Genomic DNA, 25,497 nt, shown 5'->3' on the forward strand with positions numbered 1-25,497 from the left:
TAAAGAACCCGTCTGCCAATGCAGATCTCAACCTGCCAATGAGATGCGGGTCTGCCCCCTGGGTCAGAAAGATCCCCTGGAGGAGGAAATGTGTTCTTGCCTGGAGAATCCCTTGGACAGAGGAGCCTGGAAGGCTGTGGTCCATAGGGTCACAGAGATTCGGATACGATTAAAACGACTTCGCACTAGCACTACAAGTCTCAACATACTTGAAGAAAGACTGTTTCTTCATCTTTGCACAAGAGGCGCCTTTGTTGTATCTACTGTGGACATTTTGTGGGTGGAACCACTACCCTCTTGCGTCTCTGCCTGGTGACACGGGAGGCACTGATGCTTTCTGTTCTGTTCTTTCTCCCTGTCTCATCTCACTCCTCCCTCAGTGACCATGTCTGGCTTCTGCCCTCACCCCTGGAACTGTGTTTCCAAAGGTTCCAGCATGTGTCTTTTACATTCTTTCCGTTACTAGACCCCCTTTCACCCTGTCTCCCCAGTGTCTCTGCCTACTTCTTCTCCACCTTTTCTCCTTAACCTCTTCCTGAAAGCTACTTGCCTGGGTTCTCCTCTCCATCTTCGATCTGAGAAAGCTCAGTCTGACCCGTGGAATTCAGTGCTTCCTGGGGGTCATGGCATTTCTCTGCTTCCTCCTGCAGGTCCCATACTGAACTCATCTCCTTGTCATTCTGATCACCTAGGATCCAGGATCTTCCTGATTGCATTTCCCCAATCTCTCCCAGCTGCACTGCATCCTTTTCACCAGAAAGTTGACTCCTTTAGATCATAAGGCCTTGTCATTTCCTGCCTGGATTACTGTAGTAGTTTATTTATTGGGCATTCGGCCTCTAACCTCACTGTCCCCTGGCCCCCCTTGGCCTGTGTGTGCTCCACAGGCCACACACACTCCACACGGTGAGATTCATCCAAGGCCCCGAGCTGATCTCCCAGCCGCTCTGTTAACAGTGCCCGTCTAGGGCAGATTGGGCCTCTCATGGGGCAGGAATGGATGCCATGGTGTGGCCCTGGCCTTTCCAGCTGCATCTCAGGCCCTTTCTCCAGCCCATGACCTGCTGTCGTGGTACCAGCTACGTGTAGTTCTCCACATATCTCAGTTTCTCTCATCTGTGGGTTCTTCCTCGTGGGCCTTCTATGGGTATTTGTTGGTCCTCCAAAATGCAGCTCACACGTCTCCCCGCCAGCTCCCCATTCTCCTCTTCACCCTGTCTCTCCCTGGTGCCCTGGGCCACACGGCGTGCTGTGTGCATGTCATTGTGACGTCTGCTCACACCGGCCCCTGAGGACGCGGCCCTGCTCCCCACTGCCCTATCCTGGGACATTGCTATTCAAGAAAGAACTATTAGGGTTTTTTGTTTTTTTCCTTTCATTTGGTAGCCTCATCTTTACAATGAATTTATGACTATTACTAAAAAACCTACTTGAAAAGATTGTGCTTGATGAACTGGATGTCTGAATTTATTATTAAAGCAGGCTTATATTACATGCTTGCAAAATGATTTGCTTTAAAAGATTTTTGTTTTCCTTCTTGCAGCTATAAAGATCCAGCCTTTTATGAAGAATGCAAAATGGAATACCTGAAGGAAAGGGAGGAATTCAGAAGAACTGGAATTCCTACCAAGAAAAGGCTACAGAAGCTTCCCACAAGTATGTAGGCAAATAATAATCAAGATGATGCTCATGGAAATCAGTCACCTGAAATAATGGACTCAGGGAAGTGCGTTTCCTTTATCCTTAATTATGGAAATAACTTTATCTGAAATAAAGATTTTTTTTTAACCTCCAGGTTATTGACTGATAAGAGTAAGCAGGGAACTGGGACATGGTTTGCCTGGTCATAATGGATTTTAAATCGATGGTCTCACAACTATAGTTCTCTAACAGTGACACAGAATTTTAGGTTGCCATACGAATATTACTTGTCAGTGTATGGACTAACCGTGGAGCCAGAAGTGACTAAAGGGGAGCAGGAGTGGACTGTCTGCAGAGGAGTTAGTAACTGGGCAGTGGAGCAGGGTGGTCACGAGCCTGGCGTGACCATTTTATTAATAACTAGGCAGCTGTGGATGTAGGTAGCCTCCGCAGAGTTACAGAGACTGTGTGTGAGGATTAACTGTGTGTTGCAGTAAGCAGAACATGAGGACAGTGTCTTGGACGAGGCAGATGCACTCCAGTGACTGTCAGTAGTGAAGGCTTATTTGGAAACATAGGTAAGTGCTCATACATCAGTTAGTTTTACTTACATCTTTTTATTTTAATTCACTTGGCTGCATCAGGTCTCAGTTGCAGTGTGGGCCCTTTCCCTATGGGGCATGCTCTCCAGTAGTGGGGCCTGGGCTCAGCAGCCGCGGCGCTCAGGCCGAGCTGCCCTGTGCCGTGTGGGATCCCAGTACCCTGAGCAGGGGTCATACCCCCGTCCCGGGCAGGGCGGGTTCTAACCAGTGGGCCAGCAGGGAAGTCCCTGCTTACACCTTTAATAGGAAATATCCTAAAGTGTATTAACACTCCATGACCTGTTAATTCTGCCACTGGAAATATTTTAATGTTTTTAAAAGTCTTCTTTATAAGGATGAATGACCATTTTGTAACATAGTAATAAGTGTAAAAATTTTCTGTCCCAATGCAGTAATTTGGTTGCAGGCTGAACTTTTATATTAAAAGTTGCTCTTTTTTTCATACAGACTGTTAACTCTTCACCACAGCCACTGCAACTAGTTTCCAGGTACTTTATATGTATTTACATATATGTATATATATGTATTTACATCAGTTCAGTTCAGTTCAGTTGCTCAGTCGTGTCTGACTCTTTGCGACCCCCTGAATCGCAGCACGCCAGGCCTCCCTGTCCATCACCAGCTCCCGGAATTTACTCAAACTCATGTCCATCGAGTCAGTGATGCCATCCAGCCGTCTCATCCTCTGTCGTCCCCTTCTCCTCCTGCCCCCAATCCCTCCCAGCATCAGGGTCTTTTCCAATGAGTCAACTCTTCGCATGAGGTGGCCAAAGTATTGGAGTTTCAGCTTCAGCATGAGTCCTTCCAATGCACACCCAGGACTGATCTCCTTCAGGATGGACTGGTTGGATCTCCTTGCAGTCCAAGGGACTCTCAAGAGTCTTCTCCAATACCACAGTTCAAAAGGATCAATTCTTTGGTGCTCAGCTCTCTTCACAGTCCAACTCTCACATCCATACATGACCACTGGAAAAACCATAGCCTTGACCAGACGGACCTTTGTTGGCAAAGTAATGTCTCTGCTTTTTAATATGCTGTCTAGGTTGGTCATAACTTTCCTTCCAAGGAATAAGCGTCTTTTAATTTCATGGCTGCAATCACCATCTGCAGTGATTTTGGAGCCCCCCAAAATAAAGTCTGACACTGCTTCCAGTGTCTCCCCATCTTTTTCCCATGAAGTGATGGGACCAGATGCCATGATCTTAGTTTTCTGAATGTTGAGCTTTAAGCCAACTTTTTGACTCCTCTTTCACTTTCATCAAGAGGCTTCTTAGTTCCTCTTCACCTTCTGCCATAAGGGTGGTGTCATCTGCGTATCTGAGGTTATTGATATTTCTCCCAGCAATCTTGATTCCAGCTTGTGCTTCTTCCAGCCCAGCGTTTCTCAGGATGTACTCTGCATATAAGTTAAATAAGCAGGGTGACAATACACAGCCTTGACGTACTCCTTTTCCTGTTTGGAAGCAGTCTGTTGTTCCATGTCCAGTTCTAACTGTTGCTTCCTGACCTGCATACAGGTTTCTCAAGAGGTGGGTCAGGTGATCTGGTATTCCCATCTCTTTCAGAATTTTCCACAGTTTATTGTGATCCACACAGTCAAAGGCTTTGGCATAGTCAGTGAAGTAGAAATAGATGTTTTTATTAAAATCATAAATAGAAATTCCTGCCTACTAGGACAAGATTTAACTTAGGCCCCAGTCCTATGAAACAGAATGAACTGATAGACAAGATTATAATCTTTTTGGTTTTTGGCTAAAGTATCTGGTTTATAATCTGTATTTTCCGGATATAAGGAAACTTTTCCCCTCAAGCTAATTACGACTTACAGCAACTTGGTAAATTCCACTTTTGTTAAGTAGAATTGAGACATTTTCCTTTTCTACCTGGTCCCTCTAGAAATTGTAAACTCTTCGGTGCCCCGCACCAGCACCTGTATCAGGTATGGTGCAGGAGTCTCTTAAGTATTTTGGGGACCTCAGAAAAAGAGGAGCTCACCCACACGGGTAGGTATTGCAGCACTTGTGTTCAGATCAAAAGGCGGGAGACCGCGGCAGCAGACAGCACAGTGTGGGGTAAGCAAGCCCACGCTCCCCTGGGGCCCTTTTTCTGTTGTGCAGTCTACTGACTTAAATGAGAAAGGGGAAAATACTTTGAAAAGCTACACACAACCTGTGGCTATTTGGCAATTTTAATTAGAATCAGAGGGGCCAGCTTCATTCTTATGTGGACAGTTCATCCGTGCAGATGTCACTTACTCACAGCTACCGGACAGAATAGCTTACAGAGTGTAAACACGTCCCCGGTGGGAAACCCGCTCCCGTCCAGGGCGCCCCTCCCGCTGGCCCCGCCTCGGCCCGCCGCGCATGCGCCCTGACTGGCTCGCCTGTGCCGGCGCAGGCCGCCGTCTTCTGCCCTGTGCGAGCTGCCTTCTGCAGACGGCGCTTCTGCTCGGTTCCCCAGGACTCAGTCCTTCAGTGGTTGAGGTCTGAAGTCTCCCCCTCTGCTCCGGTTCTTGGTTTGCAGGGAGTCACATCCCTGTTCTGCTTACAAATTAGGTTCCTTTCTAGCAGAACTTCAGTTTCCTTTTAGAGAAGATGTAACTTCTGTTTTAGGTAATGAGGGGATCAAGAGCCTTTTTTTGGTTATCAATGTTCTTTTCACTCTTGAGTTATGGAAGTGCTGAACTGGGTTATCCTTATAAAAACCTGGAGACTAAGGACTTCCACGGTGGTGCAAAGGTTAAGACTGCCTTCCAATGCAGGAGCTGGGATCCAGTATGCTTCGAGGCCGAAAAAACCAAGACACAGAACAAACGATGTTGTTAACAAATTAAAGACTTTAAAAATGGGAAGAAGAAAAACACCTGGAGATGAAAGAAATTCTCAAGTGAGTCTTTTGGAGCAGGGGTCCCCAACCTCTGGGATCTAATGCCTGATGATCTGAGGTGGAGCTGATGTAATAGCATAAATAAATAAAATGCACAATAAACGTGATGCACTTGAATCATCCTGACCGTCCCCCAACCCTATTCATGGAAAAACTGGCTTCTATGAAACCGGTCCCTGGTGCCAAAAATATTGGGGACCACTGCTTTGGAGTGAGTTCCAGCTAGTGGGACCTAAGTCAACAAAATTTTCCATTTCAAATAAGCTACAGATGGGCCATTCTCTCATTTCTCTTTGAGTCTTACCATTAACAGAAATGATCATAAAGGGTACATTTGGGGAAATGGGGGGTTAATTTTTCCTACAGTTTTACATCATTTGTTTAGCACTTTGAACTGTCAGGAAAATCAACCACTGATTTTCTAGCATACCTGTTTAATAGCTACCTTAGTGTTCAGATGCAAAATCACTGTCTCTTCGAAAGTTGATTTAACAAGATGTCTTGTTAACTAATAATTAGCACCTGACCCTGAAATATTTAGGCAAGGACAGTATGTCACATCCACTTCAAACAAAAATAGTTTAAGTAACCAATGTCTTGGCATTGTTCAAAACATTAATCAAGCCATTATGTCATATGACTCATTTTAAGAAAAATTTCCAATCTTGCTTTTGAAAAAGGCAAACCAATAAGCTACCCTGAGAGATCATATACAGTGCACAGCCTATGCAGCCACATGAGAGTTTTTGCTGCTTTGTTATTACACAGGTAGTTGCTTCCCTCAGCTGAAGCCTCGTATTTGTTTTATGCATATTGGGTTTTGTTCTATTACTTGGCAGGAAATCATACTCCCCTGAGTCAGCTGTGTTCATTGGTCAGAATAAATTCCAGCATCTGACACCAACTCCATTAATCACAGACAAGCCTGAATAAGTGAGGAAGATAATAGAAATATCTGGTGACTGGTGAACACTGTTTACATATGGATGCTATTCAGTTAATGTATAAGAGATCTGAAATATTCTTTTTAAGTCCTAGGTGTTTGAAACTGTCAAAAAGGATAAAAGCCTTCTAACATCAAATGCTTTATCTCAGGCAAAAGATGTAGGAACTGAGACAGTTATTACTAATATTCTTAATACTATCACCCTGAAATACAGAGGAATTTCCAGATGAAGTCATCCTTAGCATTAGGGATCGAACCCCCGTCTCCTGTGGATCCTGCCTGTGTGGGCAGGTGGATTCTTGACCACCGAGCCGCCTGGGTGCGGCTGGCGGTTTAGCCGCTAAGTCATGTCCAACTCCTCATGACCCTGTGAACTGCAGCCACGTCCGTCTTCCCACAGGGGACTTTGCTCAGATTCGGCGTCCACGAGTCGGTGATGTTGTCTTATCAACCCGCTCATCCTCTTGTCGCCCCCTTCTGCCCTCATCACCGGGGACGCGCCATCATAACATCAACACAGCACAGAACTGGGTTTCTAGAATTTAAATTCCTCATTAGTTAAAAACCACTTTCTCAATAAGCAAATCATTAACACTTCAAAATAAAGTCTAACCGATGAATAAGCTGCTCTATGTTAATAGCGGGTGTAGACCCTTTGGAGCAAACAGCCTTACAGTTATATACCCCGTGGAGTTTTCACTGTATGATGAAGATCAGATGGAAGCCTTTGTGATGCTGTTCCCACTTCTACCTGGATAATGTACATGACCAAGTTTAATTTATACCACATACAGCTTTTCAACTATTTCATCATTTTTTTCAGTTAAGAATTGAGGGATGTATTAATACCAGGACAGAGTTGGCTGCAATGAGATAATTTCAAGTCTTAAAATCCAGATGGCAGCTTCAAATTTTATCAATATTGTGATTAAAAAATGATTTTAATCTTATCCTTTCAGACACAATAACACATATAGATGGAGTAAACCAGATACTATTGTTCCACTCTAACAGTTTTCTTATCTGTACACATTAAAAGGTCAGCAGGAATGTAATCTATTTCACATTTCCACTTACTCCTTTATTCAACTTAATATGACTCTTCTCTGATATAATGGTTTCCTTTTTTATTTTTGTTAGGCATTTCATACACTTTGTAAAACCATGTCTGAAAACTTTCAGTTCCATTCATGGTAGAGGCAGAAACTTACAATTATCAAAGGTAGAATTGTGATTTTCAAATACCATAAGTTTATTAATTTATTAAGTACTAACACATATTTGATTCTTAGCCAGAATACGGAGCTGGAGAGTGTTCTTCCATACTGAAAAATCAACTAGATAATATGGTACATTATGTGCAAATGTAAATACTGAAAAACTCTCCAAAAGTTTAATCAAAATCTGCTTTGTTTGCTAATGATTTTCCCAGAAAACCACTGATGAGAACACCATGAATCTCTTCAGAATTAATGTTTATAATGGCAGTTTTGATTATGTTGATCCAAGTAATGCAGTGGTGGCAGGTTGGGTAAAGGCAAAGGTTTACTTTTCATTTCCCCAAATGTCGTCTCACTTGATTTAGGAGGGCTTGGGAATACCCAGGAATTATCTTCCAGGGAATTTCTGCTGTAAGAGTTGTTGTCCTGAAAGTTTGTGCCGTCATGAGGAATGGATCGCTCGTGATCTGTCCACGACTGGAGAGCTGCCTTCTCCGATAAAACCTTTGCGTCTCCTTGTAAGGGGGAAGGCGTGGCATGGCAGAGAGTTTTGCCATTTGGTGAGAGGGGGGCATGTCTTTTGTAAGTTGCAGTAAAATTCGACAAGTGCAGTTTTGTGCTGTCTTTACCCAGGTCTTCCATGCATCCTGCTGGGGCGCAAGCTGAAAAGAAAACACAGGCTAAGCATCAGCTGTCTAGCAGTTACAATCATAAAATAGTAAACATCTGGCTAATCTGGTTGATTCTAGAATTGGAAATGGACATTGCCAAGTCAGTGCAATCACTGTGGCCCTGGGACTTGAGGGATGATAGATGCTCTCAGTTCAAATTTACCTCTTGGTAAATAGCTGATCTCTCATCTGCAAAATGGACACTGTAATCTTGCCCTGCCCGTATCACAGTGAAGTTGAAAATATTACTATTTTAAAAAGCTGGAAGGTGGTCCAAAAGTAAATTTTTCCAGGAATGATTATATTGTGAATTGTTGAGACCTAAATGAAGTTTATATATATATATATATTAAAAGACTTTAATGAATAAAATAGTTTAAAAGCTATAAAATAATTTTTTTCTTGTAAATGGTAAATGTAAATTCTGCTATGGTCACAATATAGTTCAAGTTAAAAAAAAGGAAAAAAAAATGTATTTAGTAACATGTCATGGCTTAGAATACAGACCACAGACAGCACAGAGGCAGCGAGGGCCTGCTCCCTCTGCCTTCTCCTGCCCGGGGACGCAAAGCTCCCCCTGAGCCCGAGAGACACCACGTGCAGTCAATGCCTGACTCCAGTTTTAAAGAAGCAAGAAACCGAACCACGTGACACGGTAAGCTCACTGCTGCCCCTTCTCATGGGAGGTGACAGAGCTCAGCTTCTGGACTGTGGTGCCACGTGGCTCTGGAGGAAAGGTGACTTCAGCTCACCTCTGCCCACTCTGCAGGGCATGGAGTTCCGTGGTGGAGAGTGGCGGCCCCCGGCCTGGCACTGTTGTTGGAAACGTGCTAGAAGCTTAACAGTTCAGCTCAGAAGGGACACGACAGTGAGCCGTTTCCAAACGAGGAGACAGCACTTCTCCTTTATCACTTTTTGGAAGTTCTACTTAGAAGAGTTACAGGAAAACTCACTGAAAAATTACTCTATGAGACTCTCTCAAGAGAAGTGCTACTTCTACCATCAACTTAAAGTTGTCTCCTATGTAACCCTGGCTGCTGGAAAATCTGAAAACAGAATGAATCATAAATTAAGTTGGGGCCTGCCAAAGCACCTTATTATTTTGCTGATCCGTAACTAACTTTAGAAAAGGAAAGGAATTCTCAATTTCTTTTCTGTCCCACTGTGTCCCACTGTCCCCCGTCCCCACAGTGAACAGTCCAGAGAAGGATTTATAAAATAATTCTCTTGTGCCCTCTTTAGGAACAATCTGAGGTGCAAATAATAATTTTAAATTAATGATTTTTTAAAAAAATAAAAAGTTACTCTCATGCCTTTAAAGTTTAGGACATTCAAATTTAAATTACACAACGTTACAGAAGTACAACTATTATGTAATGAGAGGTACAGATGCACTGATTCTTCTCTGAGGTATAAAACGTAGCTTTGGCAAAGTACTCACTACTAGTTAACACAAAACTCAAAAGATTTAGTCAGCTAAGCAGTTAAATATGAAAAAGCAATGAAAATTTTTGTTTGGTTAGAAGGGCTAAATGAGTAGCATCTAGTCTCCATTCGAAATTATCTTTTATGGAGAGAAAAATTAAGTTTACAAAAATGGAAATAACCAAATAACCAATTAGAGTTATCTTTCTGAAAACAGTGTAAAGAGCTAGTTCTTTGGTGTATTCTGAAGCACTGGAATGAAAATAGCTTTTGGCGTCTTGCTGTCTTTTTTTTTTTTTTTAAATATATGAAGGAGCTGTGGTAAAAGGTCAACTAGAGCAAACTTAACACCTCAGCCTTGAACACATAAGCAACACTTGGCTGAGAAAAAAGCCACAAGGGGAAAAGAATACAGTACTGAAGAAACACACATCAGCAACACCTTTATGTGTGAAGCTGACCGGTACGAGGCTGAAGCCAGAGCAGAGAGTGGGTGGCTGTGCACAGACTACGCATACTTGGGCTTCTCAGACTCATTTGATAAGATTTCGATAAGATACGATCGAGAGCTGCTCTTCGGGCAGTCTGGCTGGAATCAGGGATTTCCGGCAAACACTGACTTGCCTTTCTTGATTGCAGTTGGGGTTTTCAGCTTTCTCAGTAGCTCGGCTTGTACTTGAGTCACCAGATGCAAGTTAGACATTTCTCTCTTCAGTTCCCAGTATGCACTTTGCATGTTGTCACTGAAATACAGGGTTTTATTTTTTAATGGTTATTGTTCTATATGGACAGAAGGGAAACACTTTAACATAGACATGAACTTACTTGCATTTCTGCTCAAATTAGTTTTGAAATAACAAAATAAACTTCCCCATTAAATATTAGTTGAAATATTAGAGCATTATATAACAAATGAAAAAATCTTATTCACAATAATAATGACCTAATTTTTATCAATTAACTGAACTGTGTTACAGAATAGTAATATAAAAAGTATTTTTAACCGAGTTTCATAATTTTCAGTATTCAGATTTTATGATAGCCTACAAGGTGCAGTGGTGTTAATATATTTAATAGTAAGGACTGTTCTTCACTTGCAAGTCTGATCAAGAATTCAGTGATGTTCATTCATGTACAGATTTTAAATTTATTAATATATTTATCTTTTATTTATTGTTTTGATGTTGTGAATGCTGTTAGCAATTGCTGTGTATACCCAAGCCCACATTAAAATAAAATCGAGGTTTCATGCGTTCCCTTCTCTCATGTCTGACTGGGCTGTCTCAGACTGCTGGCTCTAAACCAACGTGACGTGATGGCACAAGACATGAAGGGCTGCCGACTTCCTGGTCAGAGAGAAGGAGCTGCAGAGGGTCACAGCAACAACAAGGACTTCACAAAGCCCCTCATTCCCGTAACTGAGAGTATCTTCTTCAGTCACGTGCGAAGTCATAAATCAGTTATTTTAAACCTAATTTTATTGAGTTTCATCTTCCACTAAGCATTCTTATTTGGATAGTCATGATTTTTTCTAGGTTCTTAGCTGCCAACTAAATAAACTGAAATCCTCAACGCATATTCTTGCTTTGCTGCACAAGAATACATAAAATGTTAACTGTGAGAACTACTGATCTCATATTGTTCCAACAAGCACTATTGTCTCTTAAAAATATTTGTGTGATTTTGGTAATCAAATCAAACATGTCACCTCAGGTTCAATTTTTGTCTAGCTATAAACAAAAACCTTTGAGCAAACTTCAAGGATAACACTCTTGATATCTAAATCTAATATCCTAACTATGAAAACAACAGATATAATAAAAAAGAGTTATTTTAATTATGTAAGGCTACATACCTTTTTGGTCAAAACATTCCCATTCCATTCAGACTATAATTCTTTCCATAGAAGCGGGAGAATAAACTTTACATTGCTTTTGACAATAATCTACTTGTTTTAATCTGTTGTAAACATCATTTGTTAACCACTAGTCTATTAAAAGACACAGGTATTTTTGGAGGTTTTTGACAGGTGTGAGAGAATCACAGGAATCAGCGAACCGCCCCCGCTTCGGCAGTCAGCGCTGAGCTGTGTGCCACTCTGCGTGTCTCACGCAAGCACTGCCTTAAGTGTGAAGAGTCGTGGGTGCCTGGCTGCAGTGCTGGGCACCAGTTACTCACGTCACACAGCAGCTAAGTGTGTGCAAACACCGTACGTGTGCTGATACATGCCGTCATGACATGAATCATGCAGATTAAAATCAGCACTTATTACTGACTTGCGATGGTGACTCGGTACCTGACTTGGAGAAAAGCAAACACAGTACTCAAGACAATCTGTGGATACTGGAGTACCAAACACCTCATCATTCAACATAGCTACTGAATAAAGTAAAAGAGAAACAAAAATAATAGAGGTGTTAGGGCAGCTCTAATACATTTTCCAATTCAATTTAGTAAAGACTGCTTATAAATTAGGTTAAACTAGAAACTAGGTCACCAAGTTTAGCATACGTCTACTAATCTTTTTCTTTTGCCTTGAATGTCACCTGAGTTGAAAACTACAGATATAAAAATCTAATTATTACTAAGTGTAAGCTCTCCCTCTTGTGGACAGCAAAGTAATGGCAGTTACTCTTTACAGTTAATACTAAAGTCTTCAAAGTGTGTTGCAGAATCGTAATGATAGAGTTGTCTATAAAGAACTCATTAAAAACAACCCTAACAGTGAGATGCAACACCAGAGTATCCCGGACGAGAAGAGTAAATAACAAAGCAGGTGCGACATGAGGGTAACGGTGGTTGGTGGCTGGGCAGGTCCCACGTGCCAGACAGGCAGCTCACCCGCCCTCACCCCAGCCTGGCGGCCTGGGGGCTCGCCTGCTGAACTCAAGGAAGCGGGGGCAGGAGGACTTCCCGACTCCGACAAGCTGCTGTGCAAAGGGCCTCTAAGTGATCCAGTCCCGTGACGGCCACCTTTTTAGGGTCACATTTTCCACACCATCCTCAGCTTCATCACACTGACTGCCAACACAACCTTCTTAGTCCCAGTATATAATTCCACACCATAGTGAAGCCTGCCTTATCCACATCTCAAGCGGGGGCAGGCGTCCAGCTTACATGGTAAGAACTGTAAAGGCTCAATTTTCTTAACTGACACTGTCCATTCAACTCTCTAATACTGAAATGAATGTGCCTTGTACAAGAAGAATCTTTTTACTTCAGTCCTATTTTTCTTTAGCTTTTGAAAATTTACTAAGCTATCACATTCCCCAGAGGAATTAAAATGCAAGTACGGGACAGTCCCCGCCAAGAGCTCAGTCCTTGGTGCAGTGTGTTTTGACGACCGTGATTTCCTCAAACAAGCTTCTTTCAAGTATTTTTAGTTGTGAGGCACAGCAGGCAGTCACTGCACCCTGCAACCCACACTCCTGTACGTTCTATTCTGTTTTATTCCCTATTTTTAAAATGCTTAACTCACAAAATTTCACCATCATTAAGGCAACATAGCACAGTGTGAAAAACACCAACATAGCCCCTATTTTGGAAACCAAGAATGTGCATTTGAAGTGACTCCACACCTAGATCTGGCTTAAGAATTGAGGGTAATAACCTACAGGTAGCTCTAGCCAGCACACTGGCAGGGCAGTGGCCAAGCTTCTGACAGGTAGGGCAATTATCGTTGAATGATGCTGTACAGACGAGGACCATAAAAAGGCCCCCAGTAATCCAAAGGTTCACTCAGAACAATGCTGTATCACCTCGTTCACCTGCCAACATGATGGAGGAAATGCAAAAAAAAACACAGGTGTTCCAAAAAAAGAGTTTTCCAAACAACTGGAAAATAATCCTTAAAAATACGTAAACTGGTAGCTAATGGTTTTATGGAAACAAGCCATGTACTTCTCTCCTAATATAGTAGACTTAATTTATCATCTGAATTATTCCATTTAAAAGTGGATGATGTAACTTGCAAAGATTAATAAAACTGGACTATAACCTGGACATAGGTACAAATGATAAATTGAAGGAAAAAACAAGATAAAACGCAGTTAGGAATGAGACTACATAAAATTTTATGCATGATATTGTTTACCAAAGTTAAGTCACAAATCTGGTTATTAATTTTCTACTTGCTTAACCAGAAGACGAAAAAGTGGTCAGTTCCGCAATCCACACTGCTATGGACTTGCAAAAAAACACAAATATGCCTGAGCATGGGGAGCCGTTAGGACTCACTTTAATCATACAGCTCTTTAACATATAAAAACTCTTGGACTGAACTTAATTCTAAAATCTGTTTCTCTCAGTTGATATCCCCTGAATTACTACTGAGCTTTAGAAAACTCAGAATAGTTCTTTGAAGCCACAATTAGAGAGTTTTACAGCCTCAGAAGTCAGACTCGCCTCCTGGGGCTGCCTCCCTCTTCCAAAGCCTGCAGAGAGCCTTCTGTCTTGTCAGTGCTATGCTGCCTTCATACACACATCTTTGTGGTGGGTGGGGGGCAGCTTTTCCCGTTCTTCTCAAAAGAAGTGACCCCAGTTATGTAACACTGCCCATGAATGGATACAGAGCCTATTCTATCCCATGTACTTCTAAGAAACTATTTACATAAGCCCTTTTATTTGACCTACTCTAACATGCCTCTTTCCAAAAAATGGTTTAAGGAGGCTTATAAAAATGACAAATACAATAAATTAATAAAGGGAAACCTAGGTTGACAGGAAAAATGGTTAAGTTTGACACAGAAGACATCTTTGAAAAAGAATTCACAAGGACAGTGTACTAGGCACATGTTTTAAAAAGGAAACACTTCCTTACTGTGAGTGTAGGTAAAGGTGGAAGGCATCAAGTGGAGGCATGGCAGGGATGAGCAGATGCTGGCCTGTGACGCCTACATACTTACTGCCGGCCCCCCATGCCTGCAGAGGGGCGGCCCTGCATCTGAAGAGGGGCTGCCCGGGCTTTCATTCAGCTGTTTTCCCAACTGAGCGTTTCTCTCCATTGGGTTTTTGACAGGAGGAATAGGTATGGGATCATTCAGTAAATTTTGGAAGCCAAACGATCCAACAATGAAGTCAAATGTGTGTGTTTCATTGGGTGGAAGTGTCCATGAAAAGAGGGGATGCTAACACAGCACAAAAAAATCATCAGATAAAACAATGCACTTATGTTACCGAAATTAAAATGATATATGTGCTTAAGAAACAAAGGGCTAAAGTAACATACATACACCCTGACAGCTACCTGTAGTCTTATTCCAAGAAGACGGCTCTCTTAAAAGTCATGTCACATTAAAGACTAAGGCTGTCCAAGTTTGGCCCTAAAACAAAGTGATACCGCCACATATGGAAATGCATAATCTTCATGTAAAACTCAGAATTTATTACAGAATACTTCTACACAGCTAGCTCCCTAATATTCTATCTCAAACAGTACTGAATGTTCAAAATTTTATCTAAGGCATCATGATAATATGCACCTTTCTACTGGTTAAGTTCAAGCCCATTGTTAAGGAACAGTTAAATATTTTTATAAATACACAGTGATCAGAGATTTCATGCAGTACTCCAACAGTGTTGATCTGTTTTTCAGGTTAAATCATAAAAGTACCTAACACAGTGGTCGACAGAACAAGGTGTTATTTCTGAATGCTGAAGAATGTTCTTACCTTGAAATGCTCAGTCTTTGCAGATCTCTGCAGTTCAGATTGTCTTCCTGAGATGGAGCCTGTCATTGTTTAAAAAACAGTTTAAAAGGTATAATCATTACCTTCTATTTATTCTCAGTACTTTCCTACTCTACACATGCTTCAGCTTTTACAGAAAACACCTGTAACATAGTAGGTCTTATATTCAATGTTAATAAAGTAACTCTAAATCTGTGCCAGATATTTCTAAACCATTTCTAAGTCATTAATGCTTTAATTTTCTTTAAAAAAAAATACACTTGCTTTCACATAAAAGAACTCTTAAGTTGTACAAAATATATTTCTGAAGACACTAACCTGAAATCTATACTCAAAAAATGGTAACATTTATCAAATTGCTGTTTCTTCAAGGTATAGCTGAGTGAATTCCATCAGAAAATGGAAGTTTGTTGGTATTTCACTTTTGGTATTATTACAAAAAAAGTACTCAAGTTTAACAGGTTACTGTTTAAAAGAACAGCATAAATGTCCTCTTTCCATAAGAAAATGATAGGGAAAGGATTTTATATAGAGTCCTTATATACTTTCAAGTTTTAGTAATTCAGGTTACAGATGACAAAAAGAACCTGTAAACTATATCTAAAAGTGAATTTAATACATTTAAGATAATTCTATGACACGCTATTTGCAATGCATTGCAATTCGAGGTCTAGAACAAATAAAAATGACTAGCACAGACACCCATTCTATTAGCAGAAGTGGCCAGTATAAACAAAGAGAACAAAACTTCATTTTACCATTTTGTGTATCATTTAATGATATTTTTTAAAGTGGAACACTAAAAAGCACAAAAGGAATTCATGAGTCCTCTAAATCTGGGAATGTAAATCATCAAAATGTACTATAGAAGTTAAAGTGTCTTTGGATCTGACTGTTCAGAAAACAACAACTAAATACTGCGAATGATTTAGCTGCATCTCAAGGAGCCCTATGGAAAGGGGAAACAGAACTGGTCCCTGAGTCAGAGGAAGTCTGACCATGAATAAAGGACATAATCTTGGACCTTTTCCTTTCCTCACAAGAAATGAATCAGATCAAGTCTCTTTTAGTTTCTCTGTATAATTAATTAAAAATACACATTTTAACTACAGTATAAATTACAGTATACTTATTTGTTGTTCAGTTGCCAAGTTGTGTCTGACTCTTATACATATATGCATAATGGAAACCTTGTTTTTTAAAACCAATTAAAAAAAAAACCAAACACCAAGAAGTTTGGGTTGGTAAAGTATTTCTCCAGCTATCACCTAACAATTCGGAAAAGTCTAATGTAAAGTAACAAAAAGCACAAAGGAACTGTCTCTAACATGCAAAGACCCTGTCCTGGCCAGTTATTAGCTGCCATGTTCTAAAAGCAGTGATGGATCTGTTTCTCAACTCCTGCCATCCGATGTTTGAAGCTTCGCATAAATGGGCTCAGAGCTACAAAATCCTGGGAAACACTGCTCCAGGTTCCTATACTTCAGGACTGTTCAGAACCTCCAATCCACACAGCAAACAGTGACTCTCTAACGGGGCTGGTACCAGCCGCCACCGACATCTATACCGACTCCATACGACCAGGGTTCCCTACGCTTTGGTCCTAGTGTCTTTTTCTCAAAGGTCCCACTGTTCTTAATACAAATGGCTTGAAAACTGGAGGATAGAAAAAGTAAAAAAGGCCCATAGTGGAACTGACCCTGAAACCCTGACCCCATTAATATCAAACACTATCTACTGAGCTCACAAAGTACTTTAAAAAAAGTAAGCCCACCAAAGCCCCACTATTCTTTCCATGTAGGATGTTATTTCATACTTCACAGATGTTAATGTTTCACAGGAAGTACCATCTTAAAAATATTTTTAAGTATGGCTGCAGAAGATTTAAGTAAGATTATTCATATGAACATAATTTTCTCTCCTTGGCTTGCTCTTTGACTCCCACGTTCCGAGAGGACTCTGACAGCAACACCTTTGAAATGACTGAATGTACACATCCCACGATATCAAGATTTAAACTTGGAACCCTTGATAAATTTCCACTCCATCTTTCCCCGGTTCATCTTTGGCTGTGAACATTTTTTAATGTTTAAGCTTCCCTTCCCCTAGCCATTCTTATGAAGGAAGGACAACATCTTAAATTCCTTTCTCAACAAATAAAAATTCCTCCGTTATCTCACCTTCAACTCTTAAAGTTTCTTAGTCTCTGAGATTCAATTTCATCAGCAGTAGGACAAGTGATTTCTAACGTTTCTTCTATCTTTAAAAGTCCTTCTGTGATTTGTGAAAGATGAATTAACCTAAAAGCAAATTTAATCCCCTAGCGCCACCTACTGGAAAACATTAAATAGTAAGAACTTAACTGTGTAACACAGGTACACAGACACACCCCTTACACAGATAGATCTCCTAAAGTTCTGCTTTTCTGGATTAACCTGACTACATTTTTTTGAAACACATTTACTTATTGAATAAACTATGTGCTAGGCACCATGCTGCTTCACATACTACCTAACTTAACTTTCATAAAAAGTAGCTAGTGTCAAGTTACAACAGTTAAATGACTTTGCTAATGTCACAATTAACAAGCAATACAACAATTAAGAACCAAGTTTTTATGACTCTATGGTACTGCTTTCTACTTGATAAGGAGATATCCATTATTTATTAAAGCTACTGAATTATCTCAAGTAGAATGTATATGCTGACAATTGTAATTCAGAGCTTCACAGTGCTCATCTTTTCTTCCAAGCACATCTTTTTAAAAAAAGTAGCGACTGGGCTTGTGGGACAAGATGCCGGAGCTGCTGAAGGAATTGTGTATGTGGTCACAGGTGCAAAGCTAGGAAAACCAATTTCAGATGTCAAGTAGGAAAAAAAATTCTTTTGGTTCTAACAGGAGTTGAGAGTAATTTTTACAGTGGGTATTTCCCCTTTATCAGGGGTCGCTGTAATAGCAGACAAACTCTGAATGATCTGCGAGGCAACTTCTGTTTCAGGGGATGACTTCAGGTTAAACACACCTTCTCAGTTCAGCAGGGTTTTCTGTTTTGCTTTTCCTGCCTGCCCCTAATTCTTGAATTCTCAGCTATCTGCTGAGAACTAAAGTTGCCCCAAAAGTGCTTCTGAGAATTAGTGGATGCTCAAAAGTTTTAATAATTCTAAAAATCAAGTCTCTTGTATGTCTAAATTAATAAAATTATTAAGTTAAATAAAATGGAAAACTTAAAACTTGAGTTTTCTTTTAACTTTACAGAGAAAAAAATGATTTAAGGAGATTGAAGGAAAGGAAGCTGAAAGAACAACTTTAATTAACTAATAAGGTTTTTAAAAAATTAGCTTTTAAACAACAAAAGGATGTAATTCTGGAATTATGATAAAAGTATACAGTTACCAAATTTTAGCAAAAATGATTAAAGGGGAAGATAAAGGTGAATTTTCACAGAATATAATTCTCTAAGTAGTTACAATTTATGTTGACTCTGTGATCTAACACCTAGTTATAAATCCTACATAGGATGCACACAGCCCGCTGGATTTCTCAATTCAGTGATTCGGCAGTACCGTTTGTTTGGCTTTCTGCAGCTCTATTTTGAGATCTCTACATTCTTTCCTCATCAGTTCCAGTTCTTGTTCCAAACCATGGATCTTCAGGTCACAGCTTAACTTTTCCACCTCCCAGTTTGATGAAGGAGGATTTAAATTTCTTATCACTACAAAAAGGATGGACATTAAAATTGTTATTTCTGACTTCTACATGGGTTGCAGTTAGTAAAATGGAGGTAAAAGAAAAACCAATATAAAACATCTACAGTCAGTAAGTTTTTGAAAGATAGTAAGTACTTTCAAGTGCCTATGCTAAGATATTAGCAATCTTATTTTACATAACACAATAGAATGTATTCATCACCCCATTCCTGATTTTCTGTTTAAACAGCAAATTTGTCAGCCTGAAACTTTAAAATATATAGCACATTATCAAGCATATGCTGAAATGACAGATTAATCACATATATATGTGAAGGTTAAGACATGAATGAAATGAAATGAGTAAGTTGAGGCTCACTCAGCTAATCATTCCATCCAGTCCTTCTGGAAAGGATAAAGTTTGACCATCAGGCCTACAACATGACTTCTGAACAATTTCATTCATAAACATTCCACTGTACAAATGCAACAACACTGGATACAGATTATCTGTATTAAGGGATACCCTTAATAAGGAACCCTTACCCTTATCAAGGAACTCAGGACTTAGTTCCTTAGACTCTGTCCATAGAAAAAGGCCCACTCACCTGCCATGAGAGATCCCACCTCAACCTCCCATTAGGTCTCTCAGAGGCCGAGTCTTGAGCTGTTTCATCAGAGCCTGCTTGCATGGGGGCGGCTAGTACCCACCCCCCACTCCTAACTTCTCAGCATAGCATCTCAGCTGCACATTTTAACAACCTTCAGAAACTGGATTAAAACAAAAAAGCAACTGTAACTACTCCATTGACAGGGTATCTGATGTGGGCAAGAGGCTTTATAGAAGATGGAATTGTACTCCTTTCTTCATCTACTTCATCACAAACCAGCCCTGAATCAACCATCAAATTTTCTCTAGGAAAAGTGCAATTTACACCTAAGGAAAGTTAAGAAGGATTTGATATTTGGTAAAAGCAGAACACAGAAATTAACATAAGCCCCCAAATTAAAAAGTAAGTCCTTAGCACACAGACACAGAAAACTGATCATGGATATCACACATGAGTGGAAAACTGTATTGACTGTGGTAGAATATCTGTAACAAGTAAGTGGCCTACCCTGCTGAGTCTCCACCTCTGTCCTCAGCTGGAGGAGTTCTACTTCTTTAGACTGTAGCTGTTCATTCAACACTTTCAAAGATTCAGAGTTGTCTTTATTCTAGTTAAGTAGGGAAAATGCGACATTACAGTCAATAAAATCTAAAGGTTGGTATTATATTATATATTCATTTTTCAGGCAGATTTGAAAAAACAGATTCCAGCCTTTTAAAAGCAAGGTGGGCAACAGAATGCAGTTTTCACCAATCTCTTTTTCTAACTTAGGACATTTTTTCACTGGCTTAAAAAAAAACAAACAAACAGTGATAAACTCTACTGAGTCACAATTTTTCAAAATAAGTTAGTGGTGTTAGATGTACTTAAGACCTAAACATCATTACAAACCGACTACTCATTTTGTATAGCAGTAACAAATATTCCTACTAAAATTTTTCTGCTTTTGCCTTGAGCAGGCAAATTTTTTGTCTAATAAATGTAAATATCTTTCATTTATAATTTTAAACCTCCTGAAGGAGAAAACTTATTTGCAATATAGATACCATTCTTTACAGACCAACTTACCATTTTATCCAGTTTGTTCTTCAGATTATCTCTATCAATGCAGACCTCTCGGTACGCGTGATAGGCTTTATTTACTTGTTCTCGTCCCACAGAGCTTGTTTCTTCATCCTTTCGAGCTCCTATAAGCTAAAGGCATAAAATTAGAAGACAAAGCTTAAGAGGATGTTCAATATCAGTGAATAAATCAGTCTTCTGATGGCTCCACATCTCACTTTAATTACACTAATGCAGGGAATAAAATCTGAACTACAATTAAGTGAACATTTCACTTCTACACAATTACGCTTAGTGATTAAGAAAGTAAAAAGCATAGAACAGATATTTTTAAAAATCTTTTATGCTTTTCCTAATCAGTATTTTATACTTTGCTGTATCTTTTATAATAATTCATCATACTAAAACAGTACATCACTCTTTTATGGCGCTTCTCTGTTTTCCAAGCTGGAACACACTATTTAATTTCCATCATCAGAAAAGTGAGTATCAGTTTAGTGTGTACTTGACACTTTAAGGAATAGAAGTGTTAGTTCATTAAGTTCTACATTATTGCAGAACAAATTATTAGGATTGTTGATCACAAAGTACAGAAATATTTCCAATATTACTTACCACATTTTTCTATTGACTTTAAAAATAAACCTAACTACAAACTCCAAAATGTTATCTTTTTTCACTCTATCCCAGTATGTCACAAATTTATTTAATAGTCATTAAAGAAAATTAACATCAATACTAAGAAATCAATTATTTTTACAACTGAGTCCTCCTTTTCTTACTTCCTGCAAATGAGTCAATCTCTACCAAATTCCATCCCCAAGTTTCTACAGTTAGATCATTCCTTCTCATTTTGTGGAAGCTGCTGTCTGTAACACACTACACTGAAGAGCTGAGGATCATAACTATGATCTGAAGAAACATGAACTAAGTTAAACTTTAAAAGTAAATGATGAGTGAGGAAGACTTCCTAATACATAAGCAAAGCAGATCTGAGGATTTAGAATTGAATCAGCTACCTGGCTTATGTATTTTGCAACATTTAGGATATACATGGGAAAGGTATAAACAGAGGACATTAATTCATCAGTTAAACACATTCTTATTTAATGTGTGTTTGAGAACAAAAGAGAATGCTGAGGTAAAGATGTCAGTCCTGGTGAAATTTCAGTCCAGACGAAAAGACTATTAAACATATTGGAACAAAGTTCTAGGAACTTCTTCCTTTCTTGATATATCATTTTTTGCATAGGTTTAAACATCCTGAATGAAATACACACAGCTAGGAAGGTAAGGCAATCCGAAAGAGGCAAGAAAAACATTTGAACTTGAATCCCTTCATGTTGCTAAATCATCTTCTGCACCCATCCACCAAGCATTATGATACGTGAAACACAGAAGGGCAAGCAAAATGCCCAGGGTTTTGAGATCAGCAGTGACTTATCTTTGGAAATCTGGTGCACTCATGGAAGACAGAGCAGAGAAATATTTAAAATTTCAAATACTTTGAATTATTAAGTCGTAAACACAATGAAGGTGATAGACAAATTACCTTTTCTTCCAAAATTCTGATTCTTTTTTTTAAGAAAGAGTTCTCTTTCTCTGAATCCTTAAGTCGTTTTTTGATGTCTTCATATGCAGTGACAAGGGCAAAATGTGAAGCAACAGATTCATCTCCTGAATATATCGAGACTGGAGTCACTGGGTCTCTCCTGTGGGCTTTTTCGTGATTCAGAATACAGATATCATCCTCCACCAGTGCATCCATGACAGCTGTTTAAAAATAAAAACATAAAACAGAAATGTCTCACTGAATAAGTACAAAGAAAAAAGTATATTGCGAGAATAATACGAATACTGCTGAAATGTTTAAAAACTCCTATTTCTTTTTTCTTACTGAAATAGTTGATGTATATGTAAGTTTCAGATGTTAAAGGTTATATTCCATTTATAGTTATAATACATTGGCTGTATCTGCTGTGTTGTACAATATATCCTTTCAGATCATTTATTTTATACATAGTAGTCTGTATCGCCTATCCCTGTCTTGCCCATCCCCTGTTCCCTCTGCTCCCTGGTAACCACTATAGCTTTCCCTCTATACCTGTAAGCTTGTTTCTTACCTGTTATATATTTACTAGTTTATTTCTTAGACTCCCCACATAAGTGACACCATACAGATTCTGTCTTTCTCTGACTTATTTCACTAAGCGTAATACCCTCCAAGCTCATCCATGTTGTTGCAAACGGCAAAATCTCCTTTTCTATGGCTGAGTTGTATCCCATTGTCCATATGCACCGTATCTTTTCTCTCCATTGATCAGTCAATGGACACAGGTTACTTCCATGTCTTGACTATTGTAAATAGCGCTGCTATGAACACTGGGGTGCGTGTTATCTTTCTTCATTAGTATTTTTACCTTTTTGGGATATATACTCAGGAGTGGACTTGCTGGTTCATATAATAACTCTACTGTTACTTTTTTGAGAAAGTTCTTTTCCACAGTGGCGGCACCAATTTACATTCCCACCAATGGTGTACAGATGATCTCTTTTCTTCACATTCTTGCCAACATTTATTTGTGGTCTTTTTGATGATGGCCATTCTGACAGATGTCAGAATTGTAGTCTCATTCTATCCCACTGTAGTTTGACTTTGCATTTCTCTAATTAATGATGCTGAGCATCTTTCCCCAAGTCTGTTGGCCATCTGTATATCTTCTTTGGAAAACTGTCTATTCAGGTCTTCTGTCCATTTTTTAATAAGGTTGTTTTTTTGATGCTGAGTTGTGCTATTTTGGATGTTATCATTATCGATTCTATCATTTGCAAATATTTTCTCCCATTCAGTAGGCTGTCTTTTCATTTTGCGAATGATTTCCTCTGCTGTGAAAGTCCCACTTGTTAACTTTTGCTTTTGTTTCCTTTGCTTTAGGAGACAGATCCAAAAAAAAAAAAAATTGCTATGATCTATGTCAAAGAGCATTCTGCCTGTTTTCTTCTTTTATAGTTTCAGGTCTTATGTTTAGGTCTTTAATCTATTTTAAGCTTATTTTGGATATGATGTTCAAGAATGTTGTAACTTCACTCTTTTACATGAATTGTCCACTTTTCTTAGCACCACTTACTGAAAACACTGTCTTTTCTCCACTGTAGAGTTTATTAAATTTTTTTTTTTTTTACTGAAGTATAGTTGATTTACACATGTTCTTAGTTTCAGGTATACAATAAAGTGATTGAATCTGTAAAGTTTGTTTTGCTTTATTTCAGACAACATGAAAATTAAGGAAAGGGTCTGTTTGTGTTTTTCTGGATTTGTTCTTTCATTGTGTATTTGCTTTTCTGATTTTATAACCAAAAGCTTCCAAATGCTCCCAAGTAAAGTCAGAGTTTGACATGTCCAGTGATTTGTTTATACCAAGGATTATAGGAAAGTTAGGCAAAAATAAATGTGTTTTACTACGAATAGGTGAAAGCTACCATTTTAATCACTCTTCACCAAGACCAATTTAAAAACTTCTAACCATGTAGGGCAAATCCTATTCTTAAGTTAGATTCTTTCTCAGTTTATCAAAAAAGTTAAGAGGTAAGACCTGCTATATCCCCCCGAAGTGGTAGATCCTCATGACCATAATTAACTCCTGCTGTTTCTAGCGCAAACTGCACTTTCTCCTAATGATGGATGAAGAGGTAAAGTTTTCTCCCCCTGAAGGGTCTACTTTCTCCTCTCTGGATTTAACTCTATTCTGAAATAACAGTAAACATCATTCCAATCATGCTGCTAGTAGTTGAAATCCTCTTATTTCCTGTCCAAAAGGAAATATGATACTGTACACCTCAAGTGTGCATGTACATTTCCATCTAAGACTCTGTCACACACACATTTTGTCTTAAACGAGGAACAGCAAAGTAAGAGTAATGGCTAGGTAAGTGACAGGATGCCATCTAGCATAAGGAGAGGTAAAACTGCGCTCATCTTAGATATCTGATATACATAATATCTTAATAGCCAACCAAATAGACAGGATTTATTCAACTGGAATAATTTTTCTTTCCCCCACTAAAGGAGAAAGTCAAATTGCTCCACAGAGTTGAAACAGATGGCGTCCCCCCGTTTGTGCACCTTGAGGATCCGAGCCTGTATGCCTGTGCTTTGCACGAAGTTCTAACTAGGTCAGCGGTGTGATTTCCTACTCACTCATTTTTATCACGAAATAATCCTTTACTCAGCAAGGAAAACCCAGTGTGGGAGATGGCTGTGCAGTAAAATAATTATTACGCCATAAAGGGAAGTAATATATTTGCAATAATATAGAATGCTATAGAGACTGAGAGGTGGGGAGGAGGAGGATTTTTCAAAGGTAATAGGAAATATCAAACGACCCTGCATTCTTAGGTGAAGAGGGTGGTTATGTTTATTGTACTTACAGTACTTAAACTTTTAACAGTTTGCTGCCAGCAGTGGTAACAAGGTCAAAGGCTTGAGAGAGTATGGGAAGAAGGGATGAGGAGGAGAATAATAGGAGATGAGACTGGAAAAGCAGAACTGAAACCAATGAAGATGGTCCTTTATAATAAAGAGACCATAGGATTTGATCCTTATTCTGTGGAATTTAAGAAAAACCTGGATATGAGTCAAGAATGTGAAGAACACATATACAACAACAACTATAAAACATATTCACAATCAAATGAACTTACTGAGTACTGCATGAAGTAGTTCACAAACGCTATCCCAATTAATTCTCACGATTCATGAGAAATTAATGTCCTACCTCATAGTCATGAGGTAGGAAAATCTTGTTGGACCCATTTCACATCTGGGAAAACTGGGGCCCACAAAGATTATGAAATTTAACCAAGATCAGCAAAAACATATGGATTTTAGAGCCTGAAATATTAGTACGTTTCCCTCCCCAATGAACCATTTATACACTAAATTCATCAAGAACTACAAAACTATGAACCCTTTGGAAGGTTTTTAAGTACCTTAAATGGAATGGAGTGTAATGACCTAACAGCGTCACATTCGATAAAGTATGATAACTGGTCATTTTTA

The 25,497-nt window shown here is 39.2% G+C and overlaps 2 protein-coding genes across 6 annotated transcripts in view; one reads left to right on the forward strand and one right to left on the reverse strand.

Moving 5' to 3' along the window:
• CMC1 (C-X9-C motif containing 1) overlaps positions 1-1,794 on the forward strand; it is a 76,821-nt gene extending 75,027 nt beyond the window's left edge. For both annotated transcript variants that reach the window (XM_043887070.1, XM_043887072.1), the window contains exon 4: positions 1,544-1,794. In XM_043887070.1, the coding sequence (XP_043743005.1) occupies positions 1,544-1,664 (121 nt within the window). In that variant the 3' untranslated portion in view covers positions 1,665-1,794. The remainder of the gene's footprint in view (positions 1-1,543) is intronic.
• Positions 1,795-7,185: 5,391 nt separating this feature from the next.
• Positions 7,186-25,497, reverse strand: part of AZI2 (5-azacytidine induced 2) — a 33,229-nt gene continuing 14,917 nt past the window's right edge. For 2 of the 4 annotated variants that reach the window (XM_043887060.1, XM_043887062.1), the window contains exons 2-8: positions 21,991-22,211; positions 20,445-20,570; positions 19,884-19,983; positions 18,643-18,791; positions 15,061-15,119; positions 10,016-10,134; positions 7,186-7,957 (exon numbers count right to left, since the gene is read on the reverse strand). In XM_043887060.1, the coding sequence (XP_043742995.1) occupies positions 7,545-7,957; positions 10,016-10,134; positions 15,061-15,119; positions 18,643-18,791; positions 19,884-19,983; positions 20,445-20,570; positions 21,991-22,206 (1,182 nt within the window). In that variant the 5' untranslated portion in view covers positions 22,207-22,211 and the 3' untranslated portion in view covers positions 7,186-7,544. Of the gene's footprint in view, positions 7,958-9,909; positions 10,135-15,060; positions 15,120-18,642; positions 18,792-19,883; positions 19,984-20,444; positions 20,571-21,990; positions 22,212-25,497 lie in introns of all 4 variants that reach the window. The other 2 variants (XM_043887063.1, XR_006337681.1) reach the window with 2 other exon arrangements.

This window comes from Cervus elaphus, chromosome 24, assembly GCF_910594005.1.
Source record: "Cervus elaphus chromosome 24, mCerEla1.1, whole genome shotgun sequence".
Classification (NCBI taxonomy): domain Eukaryota; kingdom Metazoa; phylum Chordata; class Mammalia; order Artiodactyla; family Cervidae; genus Cervus; species Cervus elaphus.